Below are 24,033 nucleotides of genomic sequence, written 5' to 3' on the forward strand. Positions count from 1 at the left end.
TGTTTTTTGCGCAGCTAAGTTGAGGCCATTTTCTACAAGCCACCTAGTCACCTTATGGGCTGCTTCATTAGTTTTTCTCTCCACCTGCGCTTTCTCTTTCGCCACCGTGACGATTTCGATGTCGTCTGCGAGGAACGCCCCCAGTAATAGCGAACTGGCGTCGTCCTGCAGTCGTGTCGTATATGAGTACCCGGTCCTTGAAGTATCCGGCAACAAGACTGATGAGGTACTTGGAGATTTGCAGCCAAGAGAGTGCCAGGAGTATATTCACAAGGCAATACTTTTTGGATCCGCCGCGACATCGCGTGCCTCATATGGCCTTCCCTGCCGTGTCCGCTACCAATTTGATAGCGACGACAGTGCTCCTGTGTTTACGGAAGCCGAACTGCTGGTCCGACAGTCCATAGCGATCAGCGATCTCCTTCTTCAGACGATCGCAGATGATGCGCTCGAACAGCTTGCCCGTGGAGTCCAGCATGCAGAGTGGCCTGTAGGCGGGTCCTTTCCGGCTTTAGGGATAAGGACCAGTCTCTGCAACTTCCAGCACGTTGGAAAGGTTCTTTCGGCAATGCATAGGTTGAACACATTTACGACTGTGTCTACGTGAGCGCTAGCTATGGTCTTCAGCACTGCATTGGAGATGCCGTCGGACCCTGGCTTTGTTTGATTTAATACGCTTTAGCGTGGCACTTATGTCTTCTGTGTCGATGGGAAGCACCACCGACGTGCCTACGGCTGGAGGGTTGTGGGCTAGCTCTATCTGGCGCGGGAGCAGTGTCTCCACTATCTGCTTTAGATGCTCTGGGCAGGTCGGTACGGGTCCTCTTGCGAGTTTGCTCATTACCGTTTTGTAGGCTTGTCCAAAGGCTGGGTATCGGGTTGGTCCAGCATTGCCGCTTGCTTCGCTTGATAGCCTTGGTGAGCATAGCTCGCCAGGAGTGGTAGGCTGCGCGAGCTTCTTCGGCTTCGTGCTCCAGGGCCAGGTTTGCTGTTTCCCGTCGCGCTGGTATATGCGTCTTGCTGTGTGGCACCTATTACGCACATCCTCTATTTCGCCATTCCACCATCGGACTGGCTTGTGTTTGTTACCTCCTTTCTTTTTCCTCACCATCGCTGCATCGCAGGCTCGTTGCATGTCTGTCATGGTGCACAGAGTCAAACGCCTTACTGAAGTCAGTGTAAAGGACATCAGTTTGCATTTTCGAAAGGACAGCATCATTTACTAAGGAAGTAAACTCAAGCAGATTGGTCGTAGTTGACCGATTCTTTACGAATCCATGTTAAACAGGGGAAACAACTGATTTGCAGAAATGCAGCAAATTCGAAGTGATTATTTTTTCAAATAATTTAGGAATAGCGGACAGTTTTGCAATCCTATGATTCTGCATCCCTGGGGCACTTGTACTCTGAGCACCTCGTCGTACAATATGTTTCACAGGAGTGATCCCAGGACCGACCCCTGTGGGACCCCTGCTGAGACCGTGTAACGCCTAGCACCGTAATCCGTATCATAACTCAATACCCGATCGGACAGGTAGTTGGATATTATACGGAAAAGGGAGGACGGTATCCCTATTCGGTCTAAGGCTTCCAGTATACGAGACCAGCTTGCTGAGTAAAAGGCATTGCGGATGTCCAACGTAATCACCGCGCAATACTCCTTGTCTCCCCACCTCCATCTGGTTCCCTCTATTGCTTTAGCGGCAATATCTTCCACCGCCTTAATTGCATCGACCGTAGACCTTGCCTTGCGAAATCCGTATTTTTATTTGGACAGGGCCTCTTTCTCTTCGACGACACTAAGTAGTCGGTCATACACAATCCTTTCCAGTACCATTCCCGCCGTGTCCAGTAGGCAGATTGGCCTGTATCCCGAGGGTTCCTGTTTTGGCTTGTCCCCTTTCGGTAGAAGGATTAATTTCTGTCGCTTCCATCTCTTAGGGAACACAGCGTCCTGTAGACATCTACAGGCGTCGGGTTAGCATTGCTAACTTTAGCGCCTTGTTTGGCACGCCATCTCGTCCTGGAGCCTTTTTGTCGCCTGGTTTTTTGTTTGCCGCTAACACGTCGTCTGCCGACACCTGCTGCATTAGGAACAGTGTCTCAACTATAGTGGCAAGTGCGGTAGGGCAGGTCATCTGGGTTGTTTCCTGGCGGCGGATCTTCTTCGTGACGACCTTGTATGCCTTGCCCCACGGGTTAACATCGGCCTCATCGCATATTTTTTGGAAGCAGCTGGGTTTGCTTCGTTTAATGCTTCTCTTGAGGTCTCGCTTAGCTGCCCGCAGGAGTTCCAGCCTAGATGCAAAGTCTGGGTGGCTCAGGCACGCTGAGAGCGCCTTCTAGCACGCTGACAGGCCTTCCTTAGGTCGCTGATGTGCTCATTCCACCAGTAGCAAGGTGCTCCTCTTTTGTTTGACATCCTCCTGGGCATGGATAAGTCGCACGCATCCGAGATGTTTTCCATGAGCTGCCGCGCCATATCGTCTGCTAACTCCGTGGCCCAAGTCCATTGAGCATGACGTAAGGCTTTCGCGCGTGTAGGCTTCCTCATCTAGGCCGTTGTCCTTCCATTTGCGGCCTGTTGTTTTGGGCTGCTGTTTTCGCCGTCCTCTCCCGTGGATCTCGAAATGCACTGCTTGGTGGTCGCTGAATGTGTGTTTGTGTGTGTGTGTGTGCTTTTTTATTTTTATTTTAATAGGGAGGAATGCATTTAATGCCGAAAAGTAGACATTCACCCACTGAAACCACCACCTACTCTCCGTTTCCCTATAGCGGAACGACCGCTAAGTATTACAGCACGAGGGGGAGATGGCATGAAAACCTCTTCTAGGATCTTATCTAGAGTAAGAACTTGAATTGCGCTGTCTTTCACACTACGCAAGGATTTGATTATTTCTGCAGCCATGTGGGTTATTGCAACCCAATTATTTTACGAGCTAAGTAGGATATCTGTTAAGTCAGTGACTGTAAAATTCCTCCCAATACTTTGGCTTAGCTCTTTCCATTTAGCAGAAAATCTGGGACAGACAAAAAAGACGTGTTCTGGGTTCTCTATGGTCCGGGCAGAGTGTGTGCAAAACGGATCCGTCTCATGCCTAAACCTAAGGAGATAGGATTTAAAGCATCTATGTCCTGTCAGTAGCTGGGTCAAGTAGAAGTCGGTTTGTCCGTGCTTCCTACTAACCCACGGCCGTAGGTCCGGGACTATGCGTTTAGTCCAGCTGCCATTGGAGGAAGAAACCCATCGTGCTTGCCATTCTGCTAGTGTTGTCTCCCGGCTGCGTGCTACGGTGCGCTCTTCTGTTGAAAGTAGATCCAGCGGGGGCATTCCGGCCAGCATTAGAGCTGCGTCGTCTGAGACGGTCCGAAAAGAGCAGAGGACTCGGAGTGCGCATCTTCTTTACGATGCCCATTTGTGGCTGTAGGAGGGGATCCTCATTGCTGGTCCCCAGATCGATGAAGCGTAGAGGAGCATCTACTGGACCACGTTGCAGATCAGTCGTCTGCGGCGCTGTCTAGGGCCTCCAGTGTTCGCCATTATGCCAGATAGTGCATTTATAGCTCTACTCGCCTTTCCTGGAAGCTGAGCCTGTGTTCCAGCAACACGCCTAGATATTTTATAGAAGGTTTGGAAACTACCTTAGTTCCGTCCACTGTGATGTTGGCGGCTTCCATTTGCTTCCGGCTGCTGATAGGAACTGCCTCTGTTTTTTGCGCAGCTAAGTTGAGGCCATTTTCTACAAGCCACCTAGTCACCTTATGGGCTGCTTCATTAGTTTTTCTCTCCACCTGCGCTTTCTCTTTCGCCACCGTGACGATTTCGATGTCGTCTGCGAGGAACGCCCCCAGTAATAGCGAACTGGCGTCGTCCTGCAGTCGTGTCGTATATGAGTACCCGGTCCTTGAAGTATCCGGCAACAAGACTGATGAGGTACTTGGAGATTTGCAGCCAAGAGAGTGCCAGGAGTATATTCACAAGGCAATACTTTTTGGATCCGCCGCGACATCGCGTGCCTCATATGGCCTTCCCTGCCGTGTCCGCTACCAATTTGATAGCGACGACAGTGCTCCTGTGTTTACGGAAGCCGAACTGCTGGTCCGACAGTCCATAGCGATCAGCGATCTCCTTCTTCAGACGATCGCAGATGATGCGCTCGAACAGCTTGCCCGTGGAGTCCAGCATGCAGAGTGGCCTGTAGGCGGGTCCTTTCCGGCTTTAAGGATAAGGACCAGTCTCTGCAACTTCCAGCACGTTGGAAAGGTTCTTTCGGCAATGCATAGGTTGAACACATTTACGACTGTGTCTACGTGAGCGCTAGCTATGGTCTTCAGCACTGCATTGGAGATGCCGTCGGACCCTGGCTTTGTTTGATTTAATACGCTTTAGCGTGGCACTTATGTCTTCTGTGTCGATGGGAAGCACCACCGACGTGCCTACGGCTGGAGGGTTGTGGGCTAGCTCTATCTGGCGCGGGAGCAGTGTCTCCACTATCTGCTTTAGATGCTCTGGGCAGGTCGGTACGGGTCCTCTTGCGAGTTTGCTCATTACCGTTTTGTAGGCTTGTCCAAAGGCTGGGTATCGGGTTGGTCCAGCATTGCCGCTTGCTTCGCTTGATAGCCTTGGTGAGCATAGCTCGCCAGGAGTGGTAGGCTGCGCGAGCTTCTTCGGCTTCGTGCTCCAGGGCCAGGTTTGCTGTTTCCCGTCGCGCTGGTATATGCGTCTTGCTGTGTGGCACCTATTACGCACATCCTCTATTTCGCCATTCCACCATCGGACTGGCTTGTGTTTGTTACCTCCTTTCTTTTTCCTCACCATCGCTGCATCGCAGGCTCGTTGCATGTCCCGTGTTAGGCAGTTAGCGAGCTGTTCTGCGTTTCCAGTGATTGCAGTGGGTTCAAAAAACGCTAAGAGCTCCTCAGGATCCCAAGCGATGTGGTGTGTTCTGCCCGTCGGGCTTAGTTGTCCACCATCAGTATTGCTGACAATGGCCTGGTGGTCGCTATGCGATTACAGCTGGGACACCTCCCATGTGGCCCGTCTTGCTATTGAGGAGTTGGCAAACGTCAGGTTAATAATTGAGCCGCGTCCTGCCTTGATGAAGGTGTGCTCGGTCCCGGTGTTCAGCAGTGTTACATTAAGGGCTTCGAAGTCGTCTAGCAGCGTGTAACCTTGTGGGTTCGTCCTGGCACTTCCCCAGTCGGTGTTTTGGATCCAACTCTCTTCAGTTGTGCCACGTCGGCTCGTATCTCTCTGGCTGTTTGGTTTATTAGCTCCTGCAGTTGTGCAGTGATTTTAGCAGTTGATAGTGGAGCTCTAGCAACTCTACTAGATTTCGCGAAGTCGAGACCATCTTCGCACTGGATAGACTCTGCCTATCTCGTTGTTGTTGTTGTTGCCTCTATTATTTCGGGGTGAAGGTGTCCCCCTTGTTGTTTTGCATTCATTTCTTTGTAGTTGGGCCCCCCTCGAGGCCTTTATTGTTGCCCGTTGTGTGCAGTCACCTTCGTGATCCCAGGGTGCCTTTCCAGGGAGTGAGGTCCACGCGAGGGTTGTCTCCGGTCCTGATAAGAGCCGGAGTTCAGAGCCAGATCGGTATTAGTCAGGACAATGTCAACTGATACTGCACGGCCAACTTAATGGTAACGGACAACAAGGGTTTCTTGAGGCCTTGCCATGATTTTAATGGGGCGGGGTCAAGCGCAGCCGTTTCCGCTCTATTTCACTCGGTTTGCTAAGGTCCTGGAATACTGCGGCCTGTCAGCCCGGTTTCGTCGGCTATGTAAGTGGCTTTCAGTAGGCCGTAATTGAGACCTTACTGGGTGTCAATGGACCTTATGGGATCCTCTGTGCATGTCAAATAAGTGGCGCGAGTTTGTCCCTTAGGGCGTCCCACGTTGGCTACAAGTTTTCCTGTAGCGTTTGTAGTTTGTAGTTTGTAGTTTGTAGTTTGTAGTTTGTAGTTTGTAGTTTGTAGTTTGTAGTTTGTAGTTTGTAGTTTGTAGTTTGTAGTTTGTAGTTTGTAGTTTGTAGTTTGTAGTTTGTAGTTTGTAGTTTGTAGTTTGTAGTTTGTAGTTTGTAGTTTGTAGTTTGTAGTTTGTAGTTTGTAGTTTGTAGTTTGTAGTTTGTAGTTTGTAGTTTGTAGTTTGTAGTTGTAGTTTGTAGTTTGTAGTTTGTAGTTTGTAGTTTGTAGTTTGTAGTTTGTAGTTTGTAGTTTGTAGTTTGTAGTTTGTAGTTTGTAGTTTGTAGTTTGTAGTTTGTAGTTGTAGTTTGTAGTTTGTAGTTTGTAGTTTTGTAGTTTGTAGTTTAGTTGTAGTTTGTAGTTTGTAGTTTGTAGTTTGTAGTTTGTAGTCTGTAGTTTGTACGTTTGTAGTTTGTAGTTTGTAGTTTGTAGTTTGTAGTTTGTAGTTTGTAGTTTGTTGTAGTTTGTAGTTTGTAGTTTGTAGTTTGTAGTTTGTAGTTTGTAGTTTGTAGTTTGTAGTTTGTAGTTTGTAGTTTGTAGTTTGTAGTTTGTAGTTTGTAGTTTGTAGTTTGTAGTTTGTAGTTGTAGTTTGTAGTTTGTAGTTTGTAGTTTGTAGTTTGTAGTTTGTAGTTTGTAGTTTGTAGTTTGTAGTTTGTAGTTTGTAGTTTGTAGTTTGTAGTTTGTAGTTTGTAGTTTGTAGTTTGTAGTTTGTAGTTTGTAGTTTGTAGTTTGTAGTTTGTAGTTTGTAGTTTGTAGTTTGTAGTTTGTAGTTTGTAGTTTGTAGTTTGTAGTTTGTAGTTTGTAGTTTGTAGTTTGTAGTTTGTAGTTTGTAGTTTGTAGTTTGTAGTTTGTAGTTTGTAGTTTGTAGTTTGTAGTTTGTAGTTTGTCGTTTGTAGTTTGTAGTTTGTAGTTTGTAGTTTGTAGTTTGTAGTTTGTAGTTTGTAGTTTGTAGTTTGTAGTTTGTAGTTTGTAGTTTGTAGTTTGTAGTTTGTAGTTTGTAGTTTGTAGTTTGTAGTTTGTAGTTTGTAGTTGTAGTTTGTAGGTTTGTAGTTTGTAGTTTGTAGTTTGTAGTTTGTAGTTTGTAGTTGTAGTTTGTAGTTTGTAGTTGAATTTGTGTTTGTAGTTGTAGTTTGTAGTTTGTAGTTTGTAGGTTTGTAGTTTTAGTTTAGTTTGTAGTTGTAGGTTGTAGTTTGTAGTTTGTAGTTTGTAGTTTGTAGTTTGTAGTTTTGTAGTTTGTAGTTGTAGTTTGTAGTTTGTAGTTTGTAGTTTGTAGTTTGAGTTTGTAGTTTGTAGTTTGTAGTTTGTAGTTTGTAGTTTGTAGTTTGTGTTTGGTAGTTTGTAGTTTGTAGTTTTGTAGTTTGTAGGTTTGTAGTTTGTAGTTTGTAGTTTGTAGTTTGTAGTTTTTTGTAGTTTGTAGGTTTGTAGTTTGTAGTTTGTAGTTGTTAGTTTGTGTATAGTTGTAGTTTGTAGTTTGTAGTTTGTAGTTGTAGTTTGTAGTTTGTAGTTTGTATTTTGTAGTTTGTAGTTTGTAGTTTGTAGTTTGTAGTTGGTAGTTTGTAGTTTGTAGGTTTTGTAGTTTGTAGTTTGTAGTTTGTAGTTTGTAGTTTGTAGTTTGTAGTTTGTAGTTTGTAGTTTGTAGTTTGTAGTTTGTAGTTTGTAGTTTGTAGTTTGTAGTTTGTAGTTTGTAGTTTGTAGTTTGTAGTTTGTAGTTTGTAGTTTGTAGTTTGTAGTTTGTAGTTTGTAGTTTGTAGTTTGTAGTTTGTAGTTTGTAGTTTGTAGTTTGTAGTTTGTAGTTTGTAGTTTGTAGTTTGTAGTTTGTAGTTTGTAGTTTGTAGTTTGTAGTTTGTAGTTTGTAGTTTGTAGTTTGTAGTTTGTAGTTTGTAGTTTGTAGTTTGTAGTTTGTAGTTTGTAGTTTGTAGTTTGTAGTTTGTAGTTTGTAGTTTGTAGTTTGTAGTTTGTAGTTTGTAGTTTGTAGTTTGTAGTTGTCGTTGTAGTTTGTAGTTTGTCGTTTGTAGTTTGTAGTTTGTAGTTTGTAGTTTTGTAGTTTGTAGTTTGTCGTTGTAGTTTGTAGTTTGTAGTTTGTAGTTGTCGTTTTTAGTTTGTCGTTTGTAGTTTGTAGTTTGTAGTTTGTTAGTTTGTAGTTTGTAGTTTGTAGTTTGTAGTTTGTAGTTTGTAGTTTGTAGTTTGTAGTTGTAGTTTGTAGTTTGTAGTTTGTAGTTTGTAGTTTGTAGTTGTAGTTTGTAGTTTGTAGTTTGTAGTTTGTAGTTTGTAGTTTGTAGTTTGTAGTTTGTAGTTTGTAGTTTGTAGTTTGTAGTTTGTAGTTTGTAGTTTGTAGTTTTGTAGTTTTGTAGTTTGTAGTTTGTAGTTGTAGTTTGTAGTTGTAGTTGTAGTTTGTAGTTGTAGTTTGTAGTTTGTAGTTTGTAGTTGTAGTTTGTAGTTTGTAGTTTGTAGTTGTAGTTTGTAGTTTTAGTTAGTAGTTGTAGTTTGTAGTTTGTAGTTTGTCAGTTTTGTAGTTTGTAGTTTGTAGTTGGTAGTTTGTAGTTTGTAGTTTGTAGTTTGTAGTTTGTAGTTTGTAGTTTGTAGTTTGTAGTTTGTAGTTTGTAGTTTGTAGTTTGTAGTTTGTAGTTTGTAGTTTGTAGTTTGTAGTTTGTAGTTTGTAGTTTGTAGTTGTAGTTTGTAGTTTGTAGTTTGTAGTTTGTAGTTTGTAGTTTGTAGTTTGTAGTTTGTAGTTTGTAGTTTGTAGTTTGTAGTTTGTAGTTTGTAGTTGTAGTTTGTAGTTTGTAGTTTGTAGTTTGTAGTTTGTAGTTTGTAGTTTGTAGTTTGTAGTTTGTAGTTTGTAGTTTGTAGTTTGTAGTTTGTAGTTTGTAGTTTGTAGTTTGTAGTTTGTAGTTTGTAGTTGTAGTTTGTAGTTTGTAGTTTGTAGTTTGTAGTTTGTAGTTTGTAGTTTGTAGTTTGTAGTTTGTAGTTTGTAGTTTGTAGTTTGTAGTTTGTAGTTTGTAGTTTGTAGTTTGTAGTTTGTAGTTTGTAGTTTGTAGTTTGTAGTTTGTAGTTTGTAGTTTGTAGTTTGTAGTTTGTAGTTTGTAGTTTGTAGTTTGTAGTTTGTCAGTTTGTCTTTGGTCGTTTGTGTTCGTTTGTCGTTTTGGTCGTTTGTCGTTTGTCGTGTGTCGTTTTTTTCGTTTGTCGTTTGTCGTTTGTCGTTTGTCGTTTGTCGTTTGTCGTTTGTCGCTTGTCGTTTTGTCGTTTGTCGTTTGTCGTTTTGATCGTTTGTCGTTTGTCGTTTGTCGTTTGTCGTTTGTCGTTTGTCGTGTTGTCGTTTGTGCGTTTGGTCGTTTGTCGTTTTGGTCGTTTGTCAGTTGTCGTTTTGTCGTTTGGTCGTTTGTGTACGTTTGGTCGTTTGTCGTTTGTCGTTTGTCGTTTGTCGTTTGTCGTTTGTCGTTTGTCGTTTTGTCGTTTGTCGTTTGTGCTGTTGTCGTTTGTCGTTTTCGTTTGTCTTTGTCGTTTGTCGTTTGTCGTTTGTCGTTTGTCGTTTGTCGTTGGTCGTTTGTCGTTTTGTCGTTTGTCATTGTCGTTTGTCGTTTGTCGTTTGTCGTTTGTCGTTTGTCTTTGTCGTTTGTCGTTTTGTCGTTTGTCGTTTGTCGTTTGTCGTTTGTGTCGTTTGTCGTTTGTTGTTGTCGTTTGCGTTTGTCGTTTGTCGTTTGTCGTTTGTCGTTTGTCGTTTGTCGTTTGTCGTTTGTCGTTTGTCGTTTGTCGTTTGTCGTTTGTCGTTTGTCGTTTTGTTTGTCGTTTGTGTTTGTCGTTTGTCGTTTGTCGTTTGTCGTTTGTCGTTTGTCGTTTGTCGTTTGTCGTTTGTCGTTTGTCGTTTGTCGTTTGTCGTTTGTCGTTTGTCGTTGTCGTTTGTCGTTTGTCGTTTGTCGTTTGTCGTTTGTCGTTGTCGTTTGTCGTTTGTCGTTTGTCGTTTGTCGTTTGTCGTTTGTCGTTGTCGTTTGTCGTTGTCGTTTGTCCGTTTGTCGTTTGTCGTTTGTCGTTGTCGTTTGTAGTTTTGTTTGTCGTTTGTTCGTTTGTAGTTTGTCAGTTTGTAGTTTGTAGTTTGTAGTTTGTAGTTTGTAGTTGTAGTTTGTAGTTTGTAGTTTGTAGTTTGTAGTTTGTAGTTGTGTAAGTTTGTAGTTTGTAAGTTTGTAGTTTGTAGTGTAGTTTGTAGTTTGTAGTTTGTAGTTTGTAGTTTGTAGTTTGTAGCTTTATGTTTGTAGTTTGTAGTTTGTAGTTTGTAGTTTGTAGTTTGTAGTTTGTAGTTTTCGTAAGGTTTGTAGTTTGTAGTTGTAGTTTGTAGTTTGTAGTTTTGTAGTTTGTAGTTTGTAGTTTGTAGTTTGTAGTTTGTAGTTTGTAGTTTGTAGTTTGTAGTTTGTAGTTTGTAGTTTGTAGTTTGTAGTTTGTAGTTTGTAGTTTGTAGTTTGTAGTTTGTAGTTTGTAGTTTGTAGTTTGTAGTTTGTAGTTTGTAGTTTGTAGTTTGTAGTTTGTAGTTTGTAGTTTGTAGTTTGTAGTTTGTAGTTTGTAGTTTGTAGTTTGTAGTTTGTAGTTTGTAGTTTGTAGTTTGTAGTTTGTAGTTTGTAGTTTGTAGTTTGTAGTTTGTAGTTTGTAGTTTGTAGTTGTAGTTTGTAGTTTGTAGTTTGTAGTTTGTAGTTTGTAGTTTGTAGTTTGTAGTTTGTAGTTTGTAGTTTGTAGTTTGTAGTTTGTAGTTTGTAGTTTGTAGTTTGTAGTTTGTAGTTTGTAGTTTGTAGTTTGTAGTTTGTAGTTTGTAGTTTGTAGTTTGTAGTTTGTAGTTTGTAGTTTGTAGTTTGTAGTTTGTAGTTTGTAGTTTGTAGTTTGTAGTTTGTAGTTTGTAGTTTGTAGTTTGTAGTTTGTAGTTTGTAGTTTGTAGTTTGTAGTTTGTAGTTTGTAGTTTGTAGTTTGTAGTTTGTAGTTTGTAGTTTGTAGTTTGTAGTTTGTAGTTTGTAGTTTGTAGTTTGTAGTTTGTAGTTTGTAGTTTGTAGTTTGTAGTTTGTAGTTTGTAGTTTGTAGTTTGTAGTTTGTAGTTTGTAGTTTGTAGTTTGTAGTTTGTAGTTTGTAGTTTGTAGTTTGTAGTTTGTAGTTTGTAGTTTGTAGTTTGTAGTTTGTAGTTTGTAGTTGTAGTTTGTAGTTTGTAGTTTGTAGTTTGTAGTTTGTAGTTTGTAGTTTGTAGTTTGTAGTTTGTAGTTTGTAGTTTGTAGTTTGTAGTTTGTAGTTTGTAGTTTGTAGTTTGTAGTTTGTAGTTTGTAGTTTGTAGTTTGTAGTTTGTAGTTTGTAGTTTGTAGTTTGTAGTTTGTAGTTTGTAGTTTGTAGTTTGTAGTTTGTAGTTTGTAGTTTGTAGTTTGTAGTTTGTAGTTTGTAGTTTGTAGTTTGTAGTTTGTAGTTTGTAGTTTGTAGTTTGTAGTTTGTAGTTTGTAGTTTGTAGTTTGTAGTTTGTAGTTTGTAGTTTGTAGTTTGTAGTTTGTAGTTTGTAGTTTGTAGTTTGTAGTTTGTAGTTTGTAGTTTGTAGTTTGTAGTTTGTAGTTTGTAGTTTGTAGTTTGTAGTTTGTAGTTGTAGTTGTAGTTGTAGTTTGTAGTTTGTAGTTTGTCAGTTTGTAGTTTGTAGTGTGTTTGTAGTTTGTAGTTTGTGTTTGTCGTTTGTAGTTTGTTAGTTTGTTAGTTTGTAGTTTGTTAGTTTAATAGTTTGTGTTTGTAGTTTGTAGTGTCGTTTGTAGTTTGTAGTTTTTAGTTTGTAATGTGAGTAGTTTGTAGTTTGTTAGTTTGTAGTTTGTGTTTGTAGTTTGTTAGTTTGAGTTTGTAGTTTGTGTTGTCGTTTGTAGTTTGTAGTTTGTAGTTTGTAGTTGTAGTTTTGTAGTTTGTAGTTGTAATTTTGTAGTTTGTAGTTTGTAGTTTGTAGTTTGTAGTTTGTAGTTGTTTGTAGTTTGTCGTTTGTAGTGTATGTTTGTCGTGTAGTTTGTAGTTTGTAGTTTGTTGTAGTTTGTAGTTTGTAGTTTGTAGTTTGTAGGTTGCTAGTTTGTAGTTTGTAGTTGTAGTTTGTAGTTTGTAGTTTGTAGTTTGTAGTTTGTCGTTTGTAGTTTGTAGTTTGTAGTTTGTAGTTTGTAGTTTGTAGTTTGTAGTTTGTAGTTTGTAGTTGTATTTGTAGTTTGTAGTTTGTAGTTTGTAGTTTGTAGTTTGTAGTTTGTAGTTTGTATTTGTAGTTTGTAGTTTGTAGTTTGTAGTTTGTAGTTTGTAGTTTGTAGTTTGTAGTTTGTAGTTTGTAGTTTGTAGTTTGTAGTTTGTAGTTTGTAGTTTGTAGTTTGTAGTTTGTAGTTTGTAGTTTGTAGTTTGTAGTTTGTAGTTTGTAGTTGTAGTTTGTAGTGGTTTGTAGTTTGTAGTTTGTAGTTTGTAGTTTGTAGTTTGTAGTTTGTAGTTTGTAGTTGTAGTTTGTAGTTTGTCAGTTTGTAGTTTGTAGTTTGTAGTTTGTAGTTTGTAGTTTTGTAGTTTTGTAGTTTGTAGTTTGTAGTTTTGTAGTTTGTCGTTTTGTAGTTTGTAGTTTGTTGTAGTTCTGTAGGTGGTAGTTTGTAGCTTTGTAGTTTGTAGTTTTGTAGTTTGTAGGTTGTAGTTTGTAGTTTGAAAGTTTGTAGTTTGTAGTTTGTAGTTTGTAGTTGTTTGTAGTTTGTAGTTTGTAGTTTGTAGTTTGTAGTTTGTAGTTTGTAGTTTGTAGTTTGTAGTTGTAGTTTGTAGTTGTAGTTTGTAGTTTGTAGTTTGAAGTTGTAGTTTGTCGTTTGTAGTTTGTAGTTTGTAGTTTGTAGTTGTAGTTGTAGTTTGTAGTTTGTAGTTTGTAGTTTGTAGTTTGTAGTTTGTAGTTTGTAGTTTGTAGCTGCCGCGAGATATCGTCTGCTAACTCCGTGGCCCAAGTCCATTGAGCATGACGTAAGGCTTTCGCGCGTGTAGGCTTCCTCGTCTAGGCCATTGTCCTTCCATTTGGAGCCTGTTGTTTTGGGCTGCTGTTTTCTCCGTCCTCTCCCGTGGATCTCGAAATGCACTGCTCGGTGGTCGCTGAATGTGTGTTTGTGTGTGTGTGCTTTTTTTTTTATTTTAATAGGGAGGAAAGCATTTAAAGCCGAAAAGTAGACATTAACCCACTGAAACCACCACCTACTCTCCGTTTCCCTATAGCGGAACGAGCGCTAAGTATTACATCACGAGGGGGAGATGGCATGAAAACCTCTTCTAGGATCTTATCTAGAGTAAGAACTTGAATTGCGCTGTCTTTCACACTACGCAAGGATTTGATTATTTCTGCAGCCATGTGGGTTATTGCAACCCAATTATTTTACGAGCTTAGTAGGATATCTGTTAAGTCAGTGACTGTAAAATTCCTCCCAATACTTTGGCTTAGCTCTTTCCGTTTAGCAGAAAATCTGGGACAGACAAAAAAGACGTGTTCTGGGTCCTCTATGGTCCGGGCAGAGTGTGTGCAAAACGGATCCGTCTCATGCCTAAACCTAAGGAGATAGGATTTAAAGCATCCATGTCCTGTCAGTAGCTGGGTCAAGTAGAAGTCGGTTTGTCCGTGCTTCCTGCTAACCCACGGCCGTAGGTCCGGGACTATGCGTTTGGTCCAGCTGCCATTGGAGGAAGAAACCCATCGTGCTTGCCATTCTGCCAGTGTTGTCTCCCGGCTGCGTGCTACGGTGCGCTCTTCTGTTGAAAACAGATCCAGCGGGGGCATTCCGGCCAGCATTAGAGCTGCGTCGTCTGAGACGGTCCGAAAAGAGCAGAGGACTCGGAGTGCGCATCTTCTTTACGATGCCCATTTGTGGCTGTAGGAGGGGATCCTCATTGCTGGTCCCCAGATCGATGATGCGTAGAGGAGCATCTACTGGACCACGTTGCAGATCAGTCGTCTGCGGCGCTGTCTAGGGCCTCCAGTGTTCGCCATTATCCCAGATAGTGCATTTATAGCTCTACTCGCCTTTTCACCTGCGTATTTAAGATGCTCCTGGAAGCTGAGCCTGTGTTCCAGCAACACGCCTAGATATTTTATAGAAGGTTTGGAAACAACCTTAGCTCCGTCCACTGTGATGTTGGCGGCTTCCATTTGCTTCCGGCTGCTGATAAGAACTGCCTCTATTTTTTGCGCAGCTAAGTTGAGGCCATTTTCTACAAGCCACCTGGTCACCTTGTGGGCTGCTTCATTAGTTTTTCTCTCTTTCGCCACCGTGACGATTGCGATGTCGTCTGCGAGGAACGCTCCCAGTAATGGCGTACTTGCGTCGTCCTGCAGTCGTGTCGTATATGAGTACCCGGTCCTTGAAGTATCCGCCAACAAGACTGATGAGGTACTCGGAGATTTGCAGCCTGAAGAGTGCCAGGAGTATATTCACAAGGCAATACTTTTTGGATCCGCCGCGACATCGCGTGCCTCATACGGCCTTCCCTGCCGTGTCCGCTACCAATTTGATAGCGTCGACAGTGCTCCTGTGTTTACGGAAGCCGAACTGCTGGTCCGACAGTCCATAGCGATCAGCGATCTCCTTCTTCAGACGATCGCAGATGATGCGCTCGAAGAGCTTGCCCGTGGAGTCCAGCATGCAGAGTGGCCTGTAGGCGGGTCCTTTCCGGCTTTAGGGATAAGGACCAGTCTCTGCAACTTCCAGCACGTTGAAAAGGTTCTTTCGGCAATGCATAGGTTGAACACATTTACGACTGTGTCTACGTGAGCGCTAGCGATGGTCTTCAGCACTGCATTGGGAATGCCGTCGGACCCTGGTGCTTTGTTTGATTTAATACGCTCTAGCGCGGCACTTATGTCTTCTGTGTCGATGGGAAGCACCACCGACGTGCCTACAGCTGGAGGGTTGTGGCCTAGCTCTATCTGGCGCGGAAACAGTGTCTCCACTATCTGCTTTAGATGCTCTGGGCAGGTCGGTACGGGTCCTCTTGTGAGTTTGCCCATTAGCGTTTTGTAGGCTTGTCCGAAGGCTGGGTATCGGGTTGGTCGCAGAGTTGCATCCAGCATTGCCGCTTGCTTCGCTTGATAGCCATGGTAAGCATAGCTCGCCAGGAGTGGAGGGCTGCGCGAGCTTCTTCGGCTTCGTGCTCCAGGGCCAGGTTTGCTGTTTCCCGTCGCGCTCGTTTTGCTGCGCGCTGGTATATGCGTCTTGCTGTGTGGCACCTATTACGCACATCCTCTATTTCGCCATTCCACCATCGGACTGGCTTGTGTTTGTTACCTCCTTTCTTTTTCCTCACCATCGCTGTCCACCATCAGTATTGCTGACAATGGCCTGGTGGTCGCTATACGTATACAGCTGGGACACCTCCCATGTGGCCCGTCTTGCTATTGAGGAGCTGGCAAACGTCAGGTTAATAATTGAGCCGCGTCCTGCCTTGATGAAGGTGTGCTCGGTCCCGGTATTCAGCAGTGTTACATTAAGGGCTTCGAAGTCGTCTAGCAGCGTGTAACCTTGTGGACCCAACTCTCTTCAGTTGTGCCACGTCGGCTCGTATCTCTCTGGCTGTTTGGTTTATTAGCTCCTGCAGTTGTGCAGTGATTTTTGCAGTTGATAGTGGAGCTCTAGCAACTCTACTAGATTTCGCGAAGTCGAGACCATCTTCGCACTGGATAGACTCTGCCTATCTCGTTATACACTTGCAGAGGGTATTATAATTTTTTCGTGAAATGTGTAACGCATAGAAGGAGACATCTCCGACCCCATAAAGTATATATATTCTTAATCAGCATCAACAGCCGAGTCGATATAGCCATGTCCGTCCGTCCGTCTGTCTGTTTCTATGCAAGCTAGCCCCTCAGTTTTAAAGCTATCTTACTGAAACTTTGCAGAACTCCCTCTTTCTGTTGAACGCAGCACATATGTGAAAATCAGCTGGATCGGACCACGATATCATATAGCTGCCATAGGAACGATCTGTCGAAAATTAAGTTTTTGTATGAAAAAACATTTTGTTTATCAAGATATCTTGACCAAACTCGGCATTTATTAGTTTTACTTTACTCCTCATATATATGCAAAATCCTATTAATATCGGACCACTATATCATATAGCTGCCATAGGAACGATCGGCCGAAAATTAAGTTTTTGTATGAAAAAATATTTTGTTTATCAAGATATCTTGACCAAACTCGGCATTTATTAGTTTCATTTTACTCTTCATATATATGCAAAATCCTATTAAGATCGGACCACTATATCATATAGCTGCCATAGGAACGACGGTCGAAAATTAAGTTTTTGTATGAAAAAAATTTTGTTTTTCAAGGTATCTTGACCAAAGTCGGCATCTACTATTTTCCCGGTACTTCTTAGATAGGGGCAAAGCACTATGAGCATTATGAAAAGATTGGGTCTGCAAGGGTATTAGATCTTTGGCGTGCCGAAGACAGCCCTTCTTTCTCGTTGTTGTTGTTGTTGCCTCTATTATTTCGGGGTGGAGGTGTCCCCCTTGTTGTTTTGCATTCATTTCATTGTGGTTGGGCCCCCCCTCGAGGCCTTTTGTTGACCGTTCTGTGCAGTCAGCTTCGTGATCCCGTGGGTGTCTTTCCAGGGAGTGAGGTCCACGCGAGGTTTGACTCCGGTCCTGATGAGAGCCGGAGTTCAGAGCCAGATCGGTATTAGTCAGGACAATGTCAACTGATGCTGCACGGCCAACTTAATGGTAACGGACAACAAGGGTTTCTCGAGGCCTTGCCATGATTTTAATGGGGCGGGGGCAGGCGCAGCATTTGCAGCAGCCGTTTCCGCTCTATTTCACTCGGTTTTTTAAGGTCCTGGAATACTGCGGCCTGTCAACCCGGTTTCGTCGGATATTTAAGTGGCTTCCAGTATGCCGTAATTGAGACCTTACTGGGTGTCAATGGATCTTATGGGATCCTCTGTGCATGTCAAATAAGTGGCGCGAATTTGTCCCTTAGGGCGTCCCACGTTGACTACAAGTTTCCCTGTAGCGTTTGTTGGGAGTTATGCCGCCCGACTTGGCGGCCAGAGCCCCGTACCCACGCCGCCGGAGCGGTGGTGGTGGCTTAGCCAGATCCGCGGCCTTGTGCACCCGTTGGCCCTGTTGGACATTCAGCATTCTGCATTTATCTTTCTATTTGCATAACTACTAGCGCCATCTACTGGTGGCAATTAGGTATTTGTACCCTGGCTTGGTAGTGGCGCCATCTATTTGTCGCTCTATTATATGCGTTTGTGTGCTGTTTTTGAGCACTGGTGCTCAGCTGTACTTACGTAAGTTGTCATCGCAAGCTTGTGACAGCTGATCGTCATCTGCATGACTTTCACAATTCACAGGGAGATCGGAAAGCTTTTCACTCAATGCGCTCCAGGGCACAATTGAATGGTGTTGTTGTTGTCTTACCCAGCGGAAGAGACCCGTCCGTCCGGATCCAGATACGTTGTTTCTGTCGTACAATCTGTCGCTTAGAGACGCTTTTCCTTTGCAGCACCTGCAGCAAAGGGCGCAAACCGGAGCACAAAAAAATGCGCGTCCGCACGGCGTCTTTCTCTCACTCTCACCTGTATTTTTTTTTTTTTTTTTTTTTTTTTATTTGGGAAGAAAAGAAAATAACGGCTTAACATTTTACAAGGGGGAACTAAGACAAACAAAGAAGGAAAGGGTATTTTGTGGGGAGTAGAAAGTTGTAGCCCGCTCCTGCGGGACAACCGCAAAGTACTACTTCGCAGGGCGGGGTACGGCTGTATATCAGCCGCTCATCAGTCGATGCCGCGTCGGATTCTCTCCTGTCGTCGCAGCTCCTTCATTATAGCCGATGCCATGTTAGCAACGGCTGTCCATCCATTTTCAGTGGCCACCATTCGCGCCACGAGATTCTCCGGAGACAAATCATTTCTGCCCGCCGTCGCTTTGTCTCGCTCGCGACTATAGAGTGGGCAGTAGAACAATGCGTGCTCCGCGTCCTCAATCACACCGTACCCACAGTGCTCGCAAAAGGGGTCGTCCTCATGATTAAACCTGTGCAGGTACGCTTTAAAGCAGCCATGCCCAGTAAATATTTGTGCCAGGTAGTGGTCTACATCGCCGTGTCGCCGCTGTAGCCAAAGCTTCAGGTTTGGGATTAGTCTGTGGGTCCATCTGCCACTTGAGCTCGCATCCCATTTGCTTTGCCATTGATCGATGGTGTTATCCCTCAGTTGCCTGTTGGTGGTTGCCCCACTTTGCCTTTCGGCAGCCATCAGGCCGAGTGGGATCATGCCTGCCAGTACTAAGGCCGCGTCTTCCGATACAGTGCGGAAGCAGGTGGCTACACGCAATGCACATCGTCGGTATGCAGCATTGCATCCTCGGCTGTAAGATGCAACCTCCATTGCGGGGGCCCATATGTTGGATCCGTAGAGGATTGTGGACGTCACCACTCCAGCGATTAGCCTTCTGCTCCTCTGCCTTGGTCCTTTGGTGTTCGCCAACATTCGGCTAATGGCTGTTGTAACACTGGCCGCTTTGTGGCTAATATACTCCAGGTGCTGTTTATACGACAGTCTGTGGTCTATCATGACGCCCAGGTATTTGATGGCGGGCTTGGACTTAATGATAGTACTGCCAACGCGCAACGATGTCGTCTCAACTATCTTTCTGCTGCTTATTAAGACTGCCTCCGACTTCTGCTCCGCTAGCGTGAGTCCGTTCTGGGATAGCCAGTCAATTATCCTGTCGATGGCCGCACTGCTCCTAAGAGTGACCTCATCGAGTTTCTTCGCCACAGTAACAACAGCGATGTCATCGGCGAAACCAATGATTGTGTTGCCCTCTGGTAGGCAAAGGCGCAGTACTGCGTCGTACATGACGTTCCACAGTAGCGGCCCGAGAACAGAGCCCTGAGGAACGCCTCCAGTTACCCTGTACTGTCGTTGGCCGTCTTCTGTGTCGTAATTTAGCACTCTGTCCTGGAAGTAGCTGGTCACTAACTTTATTAGTTGGCTCGGGATGTGTCTGGCCGTTAGCGCTTCTAGTATTTTTGTCCAATTGGCTGAGTTGAACGCGTTCCTGACATCCAACGTACAGACTAGGCAGTACTGTTTGGTGCCACCTGTCCATCTTGTGCCTTGGATAGCGTCTTCTGCTAGTTCAGCCACGGCCCTGATGGCATCCGTGGTGCTCCTGTGTTTCCTGAAGCCGAATTGTCGTTCAGACAGACCGCGCACTTCAGCAAGCTTGCATTCTAGGCGATTGCATATTATCCGCTCAAATATTTTTCCCATCGTGTCCAGCATACACAGGGGGCGGTATGAGGAGGGATCATCTAGTTCCTTGCCGGGCTTCGGGATGAGCACAAGTCGCTGGAGTTTCCATCTTCGTGGTACTGTGCATTCCGCTATACATTGATTGTACAACTCCACGAAGCTTCTGGGCTGTGCAGTAATGACAGCTTTTATTACCCCGTTCGGTATTCCGTCTGGTCCAGGAGATTTGTCCGCCTTTAGCTTCGCAGCAATGCTCAGTACCTCATTGGCGTCGGTGGGTGCACAGTCGTTTATTCCGTTTGCTGGTAGTTGCGGTGCAATTCCAGGTGTCTGTCGAGGAAAGAGCGTTAGGACTATTTGTTTGAGCTGTTCCGGGTTTGTTGGCATTGGTTGCCTGCATAGCCTTCCCATGACTAGCTTGTAAGCCAGTCCAAAGGGCTCCGCGTCCGCAGCGTCGCAGAGCTTCTGAAAGTATCGGGATTTGCTGCGTCTGATAGCTTCCTTGAGTAATTTCCGCTTGGCTCTGAAGTTCTGCAGATGGTGCTCGAAATTGGGGGACGGTCTTGACCGTTGGCTCTTCCGCCTAGCTGCGAGGCACTCTTTGCGCGCTTTGGCTATGTCCTCGTTCCACCAGGCTACCGGTCTATGTGCGTTACCACCCTTACGAACTTTTGTCAGTATAGCGTCACATGCGTTGGTGATAGTCTCTGCTATCGCGTCAGCAGAGCTGTTGGCGTCGCCTCTTATGCCAAGTCCTTCTACCATAGGGAGGAGTCTTTCCAGGTCCATAGTGTTCATCTTGTATCCCGTGTGTTGGAGCCTTCTACTGGCGCCTCTGCTTCCAAGTTGATAGGTGTCCGTTATCACCGCAAAGTGGTCGCTGTGGGTGTATACATCCGATACATGCCATTTGGCGTCTCGGGCAACGTCTGGGCTGGCAAACGTCAGGTCTATGATCGACTCGCGACCCGCTTTGCTGTAAGTGCTTCTCGTGCCGATGTTCAGCAGACAGACATTTAGCGAAGCAAATATGTCCAGCAGGATGGTTCCCCTTGGTGTCGTTCTGCTGCTGCCCCATTCTGTGGCCCACGCGTTGAAGTCTCCGGCGATTATCACTGGAGATTTTCCGTGCGCGTCCTGTGCGATGTCTTCAATAATGGCTGTGTACTCTGCCAGGGGTATGCTTGGTGGTATGTAGCAGCTATAAACGTATATGCGACCACATTTTGCCCTAGCAAACCCTTTGCGAGCCATCCGTTGAGTGAGCTGGTATGGTGCCTGTCCGCAGCTCCATAGTGCTGCTCCAGCGTCTAGGCTTTCGTGCCACACTCCGATGTGTTTGGGTGTATACGGTTCACTAATGATGGCTACATCAATTCTCGTCTCCCGGGTCGTTTGTGCGAGCAGATCCTGGGCTGCTCTGCAGTGGTTTAGGTTAAGTTGCAGGAACTTAACCATTTCTAAGCGCTTTGTAGGCCTTCTTATACTCCGGGCAGTTCCTGCTCAGAGTTGAGTGCGCGGCTTGGTTAGTGCCCGTGCCCATTCTTGTGCAGAGGATGCACTTTGCCTCATGCGTGCACTGTCCAGACTTGTGCCCAGTACCTGCGCATTTAAAGCATGTCTCCTTTCCAACCGGATGCTGGCTCTTGCACCTGGTGGATGTATGGCCGAATCCCATGCATCTGAAGCATCTCTTTGGCTCGATCTTTTGGCGTATTCGGCATATAACCCACCCTATGCGGACCTTGCCGGTTTCGAGCAGTTTCGTGGCTAGGCTCGGTTGCAGGGCCAGCGATGCGATCTGTGTTCCTCCGTAGGCCGCCCTCATAGTGGGCGTCGCTTCTACTGGTATGTCTCCTTCCACCGAGGCAGAGAGAGCTGTGAGGACCTCATCTGCTGTCGTGGACTCATCGATATCTAGAACCTCCATTTGCACCGTTTCCTGCAAGGTTCTAACGGCAACTTTTCCAGCCAGTGCGCTGCTGATTGCCACACGCAACTGGTCGGTAGCTGGGTCCGATGGCTTCTGGAGCCTGAGGATCAGTTCTCCTGCTGCTGATTTGCGGATGCCCTGTACATTATTTTTGAGCGCCTGCAGTGCAGGAGCTGTTTTCACCATTTTGAGCACATCTGCGTATGGCATGCTCTCTGTACACGTGATCAGGATCGCATCCGGTCGGTTGGGCTGTTTCCGCCTGGTGAGCTTGCCCTTCACCTCAGTCCATTTATTTTTTACCTCTCGGGTATTTTTGACCGGTGTTTTTGCCTCTCGCGCTTGGGTCGGTACCTTGCCCTCTGCCGGCTGTGAACGTTGCTGCTTGCGAGTTGGTGCCGGCTTGGAGTTGCTTGGGGCCAAGATCTGATTATTTCCTGTAACCTCGTTCGTCGGTTTTTGCGCCGCTGTCGGTGGTTTACTGCCTGCACCGCTTTCTTCCGTCTGCGTTGCCGTGTCGCATTTAGAATTGCTTCCGGCGCTTTCTTCAGCATGGCTCATCTGCTTATGGGACTCTTCGCTGCATCGCATGCGTAGGTTTTCCGTGAGCTGCGCTTTGACTACTTCTTGCAGCTCTTTTAGTCTCGCTAGCATGCTCTTAGTGGCCAAGTTTATGTGCCTCATCGCTGGCTGCTTGCCATGATACATGAACAGTAGCTCGTCCAGTATCGAGCCAATCTCTTCGATCTCCTGGGTATTTGCCTTGCTCTTCTTGGGCGGGGTGCTCCGTGGCTTGTTCGTAGGGCTGGCCGGGTCCCTAAGCCTTTTCGGGGTCTCTTTCTCTTCAATTTCCCTGCATGGTGCAGTGGGCTGAGGGGCCCTTACTGGTGTAGCCGGGGGCGTGCTCGCCAGGCATGATCGCCTAGCGAACGGGTCGGCCTGGCATACTCCTTCTTCCTCTTGTCCACCTAGTGGGGTGGTGCTTTTGTTGTTTGGGTTCATCATTGTGATTAATTGGGTCCCAACTCGAAGCCGTTGTTGTCGTGTGTATTGTGCAGTCACCTTCGCGATCCCGTGGTTGCCTTTCCATGGAGTGAGGTCCACGCGAGGGTTGACTCCGGTCCTTATGGGAGACGGAGTTCAGAGCCAGATCAGTGCTAGTCAGGGAATATCAACTGAGCCTGCACGGCCAACTGAATGGCGACATACGATAAGCGTTCTACGAGGCCTGCCAAGGTTTTAGCGGGACGGGGGCGAGGCTAGCATTAGCCTAGGAGCCGTTTCGACAAGGTGTCAGCTTGCCTATTAAGGTCCTAGAATGCCCGACTCGTCAGCCCATTTCTACAGTTACGTAAGGGGGGTCCAGTGGGTCGCTTCCACACTTTACTGGGCTCAGTGTGGGGGTGGAGTTTGCTTGCTTGCATTGACGGGCGTGCTGCCAGTTGTGGCGCTCATCGCTGCTGATTTGTGGCTCCAACGGTGGCCAATGGTTTCTCACTGGCGTTTGACAGATGGGAGTTTAACCGCTCCAGCTCGGTCGCCAGCGCCCCTTTTTAGTACACCGCTATGCGGCAGGAGTTGACTTGGTCGGATCCGTGGCCTTCTGTACAATTTCTTGCCTCGAGTCTTCAGCTGCAATGCGAGTAAAACGTAAAAGCCTAAAAGCATGCAATATCTTCCTTTGTCCTCATGTATACCCACACAGCGTGGCATACTTTCGCGCGTAATTGCTTTTTTCGTTGACGCATGTACTTCGGTTGGCAGCACTGTACAACCAACCAGCTGTCCAGAGCTTTTGTCTTGCTCATGTGCTTGAGCATAAACAATGTCGCCATGATAGTTTCGCTGAGAAAGTGCTCAACTTGCTTACTTGGATCAGGTTTAGGGTTGGATATATACCATCAGGTAGTCCTCGCCATCATCCCGTCATCCAGGTGAGTGCGCGGGTTTGCTCCATTCTCGTGTTCACCTCCACAGTCTTGCAGGTGTACCACCAGTCGTGCCAGTCGTGCCACCTGCGTCTCTCCGTGTGCGTATGTAGTCATCTTTGGTTTGACCCACCCTGGCATCCGCCGCTTGCGAATCGCGTATGTGAGCGTGGGTCTCCACGTGCTCAGCCCCTTCGCCAATGGATTGCACATCATCGCTTTGCTTTCCCTGCCGGAGCTGCGGCCCACGACAGAGAACAGCCGGAGCGACAGTCGAGACGCGTCAACTCACTTTCACTTTCACTCATGTTCTCCTGTGTGTGTGTGTGTGTGTGTGTGTGTGTGTGTGTGTGTGTGTGTGTGTGTGTGTGTGTTTTTGTATTCAGTTTATTTATTTATCCTTAGTTATTTAGCTTAGGTTATAGGTGGGGTATTGTTTAGGTAGCGTGGATTGCCTGCGGAACGGCCGCGAAGCATTGCTTCACAGGCATGTTCTTGCTACCTAAATATTCGCGGTTCTCCGTCTGCTGCGCTCAACTCTCCTGAGTTCTCGCATTACTTCTGCTGCGAAGGTGCTGGCAGCGTCCCACTTTTGTGCGGTCTCTATCATCCTCGTGACCAGGTTTTTCACCGTGATAGGTCTGCCCATGATGTGTTGTCGTGGCCGAATCGCTTTAAGTAGCTCCTGAAGCATCCGTGGCCTGATAGGAGCTGCGTTAAATAAAAATTAGTATTGCCATACTTGCGATTTGTCCAGGCTTCCAAGTTTGGGATAAGCCTATGCGTCCAGCGTCCTTTAGATGCGCGATCCCAGCGTGCTTGCCATCGTGCTACGCTCTGCATCCTTGCCTCAGTGCGAGTCGAGTTTGCTGTGTTGCTTCCATCGTGGGCTCTATAGCAAACTACAGCTTCTGTTGCCAGTTCGCTTAGCGGGACCATTCCTGCGATAACCAGCGCCGCT

At 45.4% G+C, this 24,033-nt stretch overlaps 2 protein-coding genes across 2 annotated transcripts; both read right to left on the reverse strand.

The window, feature by feature from the left end:
* Positions 1-310: 310 nt before the first annotated feature.
* On the reverse strand, positions 311-1,144 carry LOC138911757 (uncharacterized). Its single transcript, XM_070211138.1, has 2 exons — positions 676-1,144; positions 311-501 (listed from the first exon to the last, which is right to left on the reverse strand). Exons 1-2 carry the CDS (start codon positions 1,142-1,144, stop codon positions 311-313), a joined length of 660 nt encoding a protein of 219 aa, XP_070067239.1.
* Positions 1,145-4,018: 2,874 nt separating this feature from the next.
* Positions 4,019-4,843, reverse strand: LOC138911758 (uncharacterized). The gene is made up of 2 exons (XM_070211139.1): positions 4,384-4,843; positions 4,019-4,209 (listed from the first exon to the last, which is right to left on the reverse strand). Exons 1-2 carry the CDS (start codon positions 4,841-4,843, stop codon positions 4,019-4,021), a joined length of 651 nt encoding a protein of 216 aa, XP_070067240.1.
* Positions 4,844-24,033: the final 19,190 nt, after the last annotated feature.

The sequence above is a fragment of the Drosophila virilis genome, unplaced genomic scaffold (genome assembly GCF_030788295.1).
Source record: "Drosophila virilis strain 15010-1051.87 unplaced genomic scaffold, Dvir_AGI_RSII-ME tig00002610, whole genome shotgun sequence".
Taxonomy (NCBI): domain Eukaryota; kingdom Metazoa; phylum Arthropoda; class Insecta; order Diptera; family Drosophilidae; genus Drosophila; species Drosophila virilis.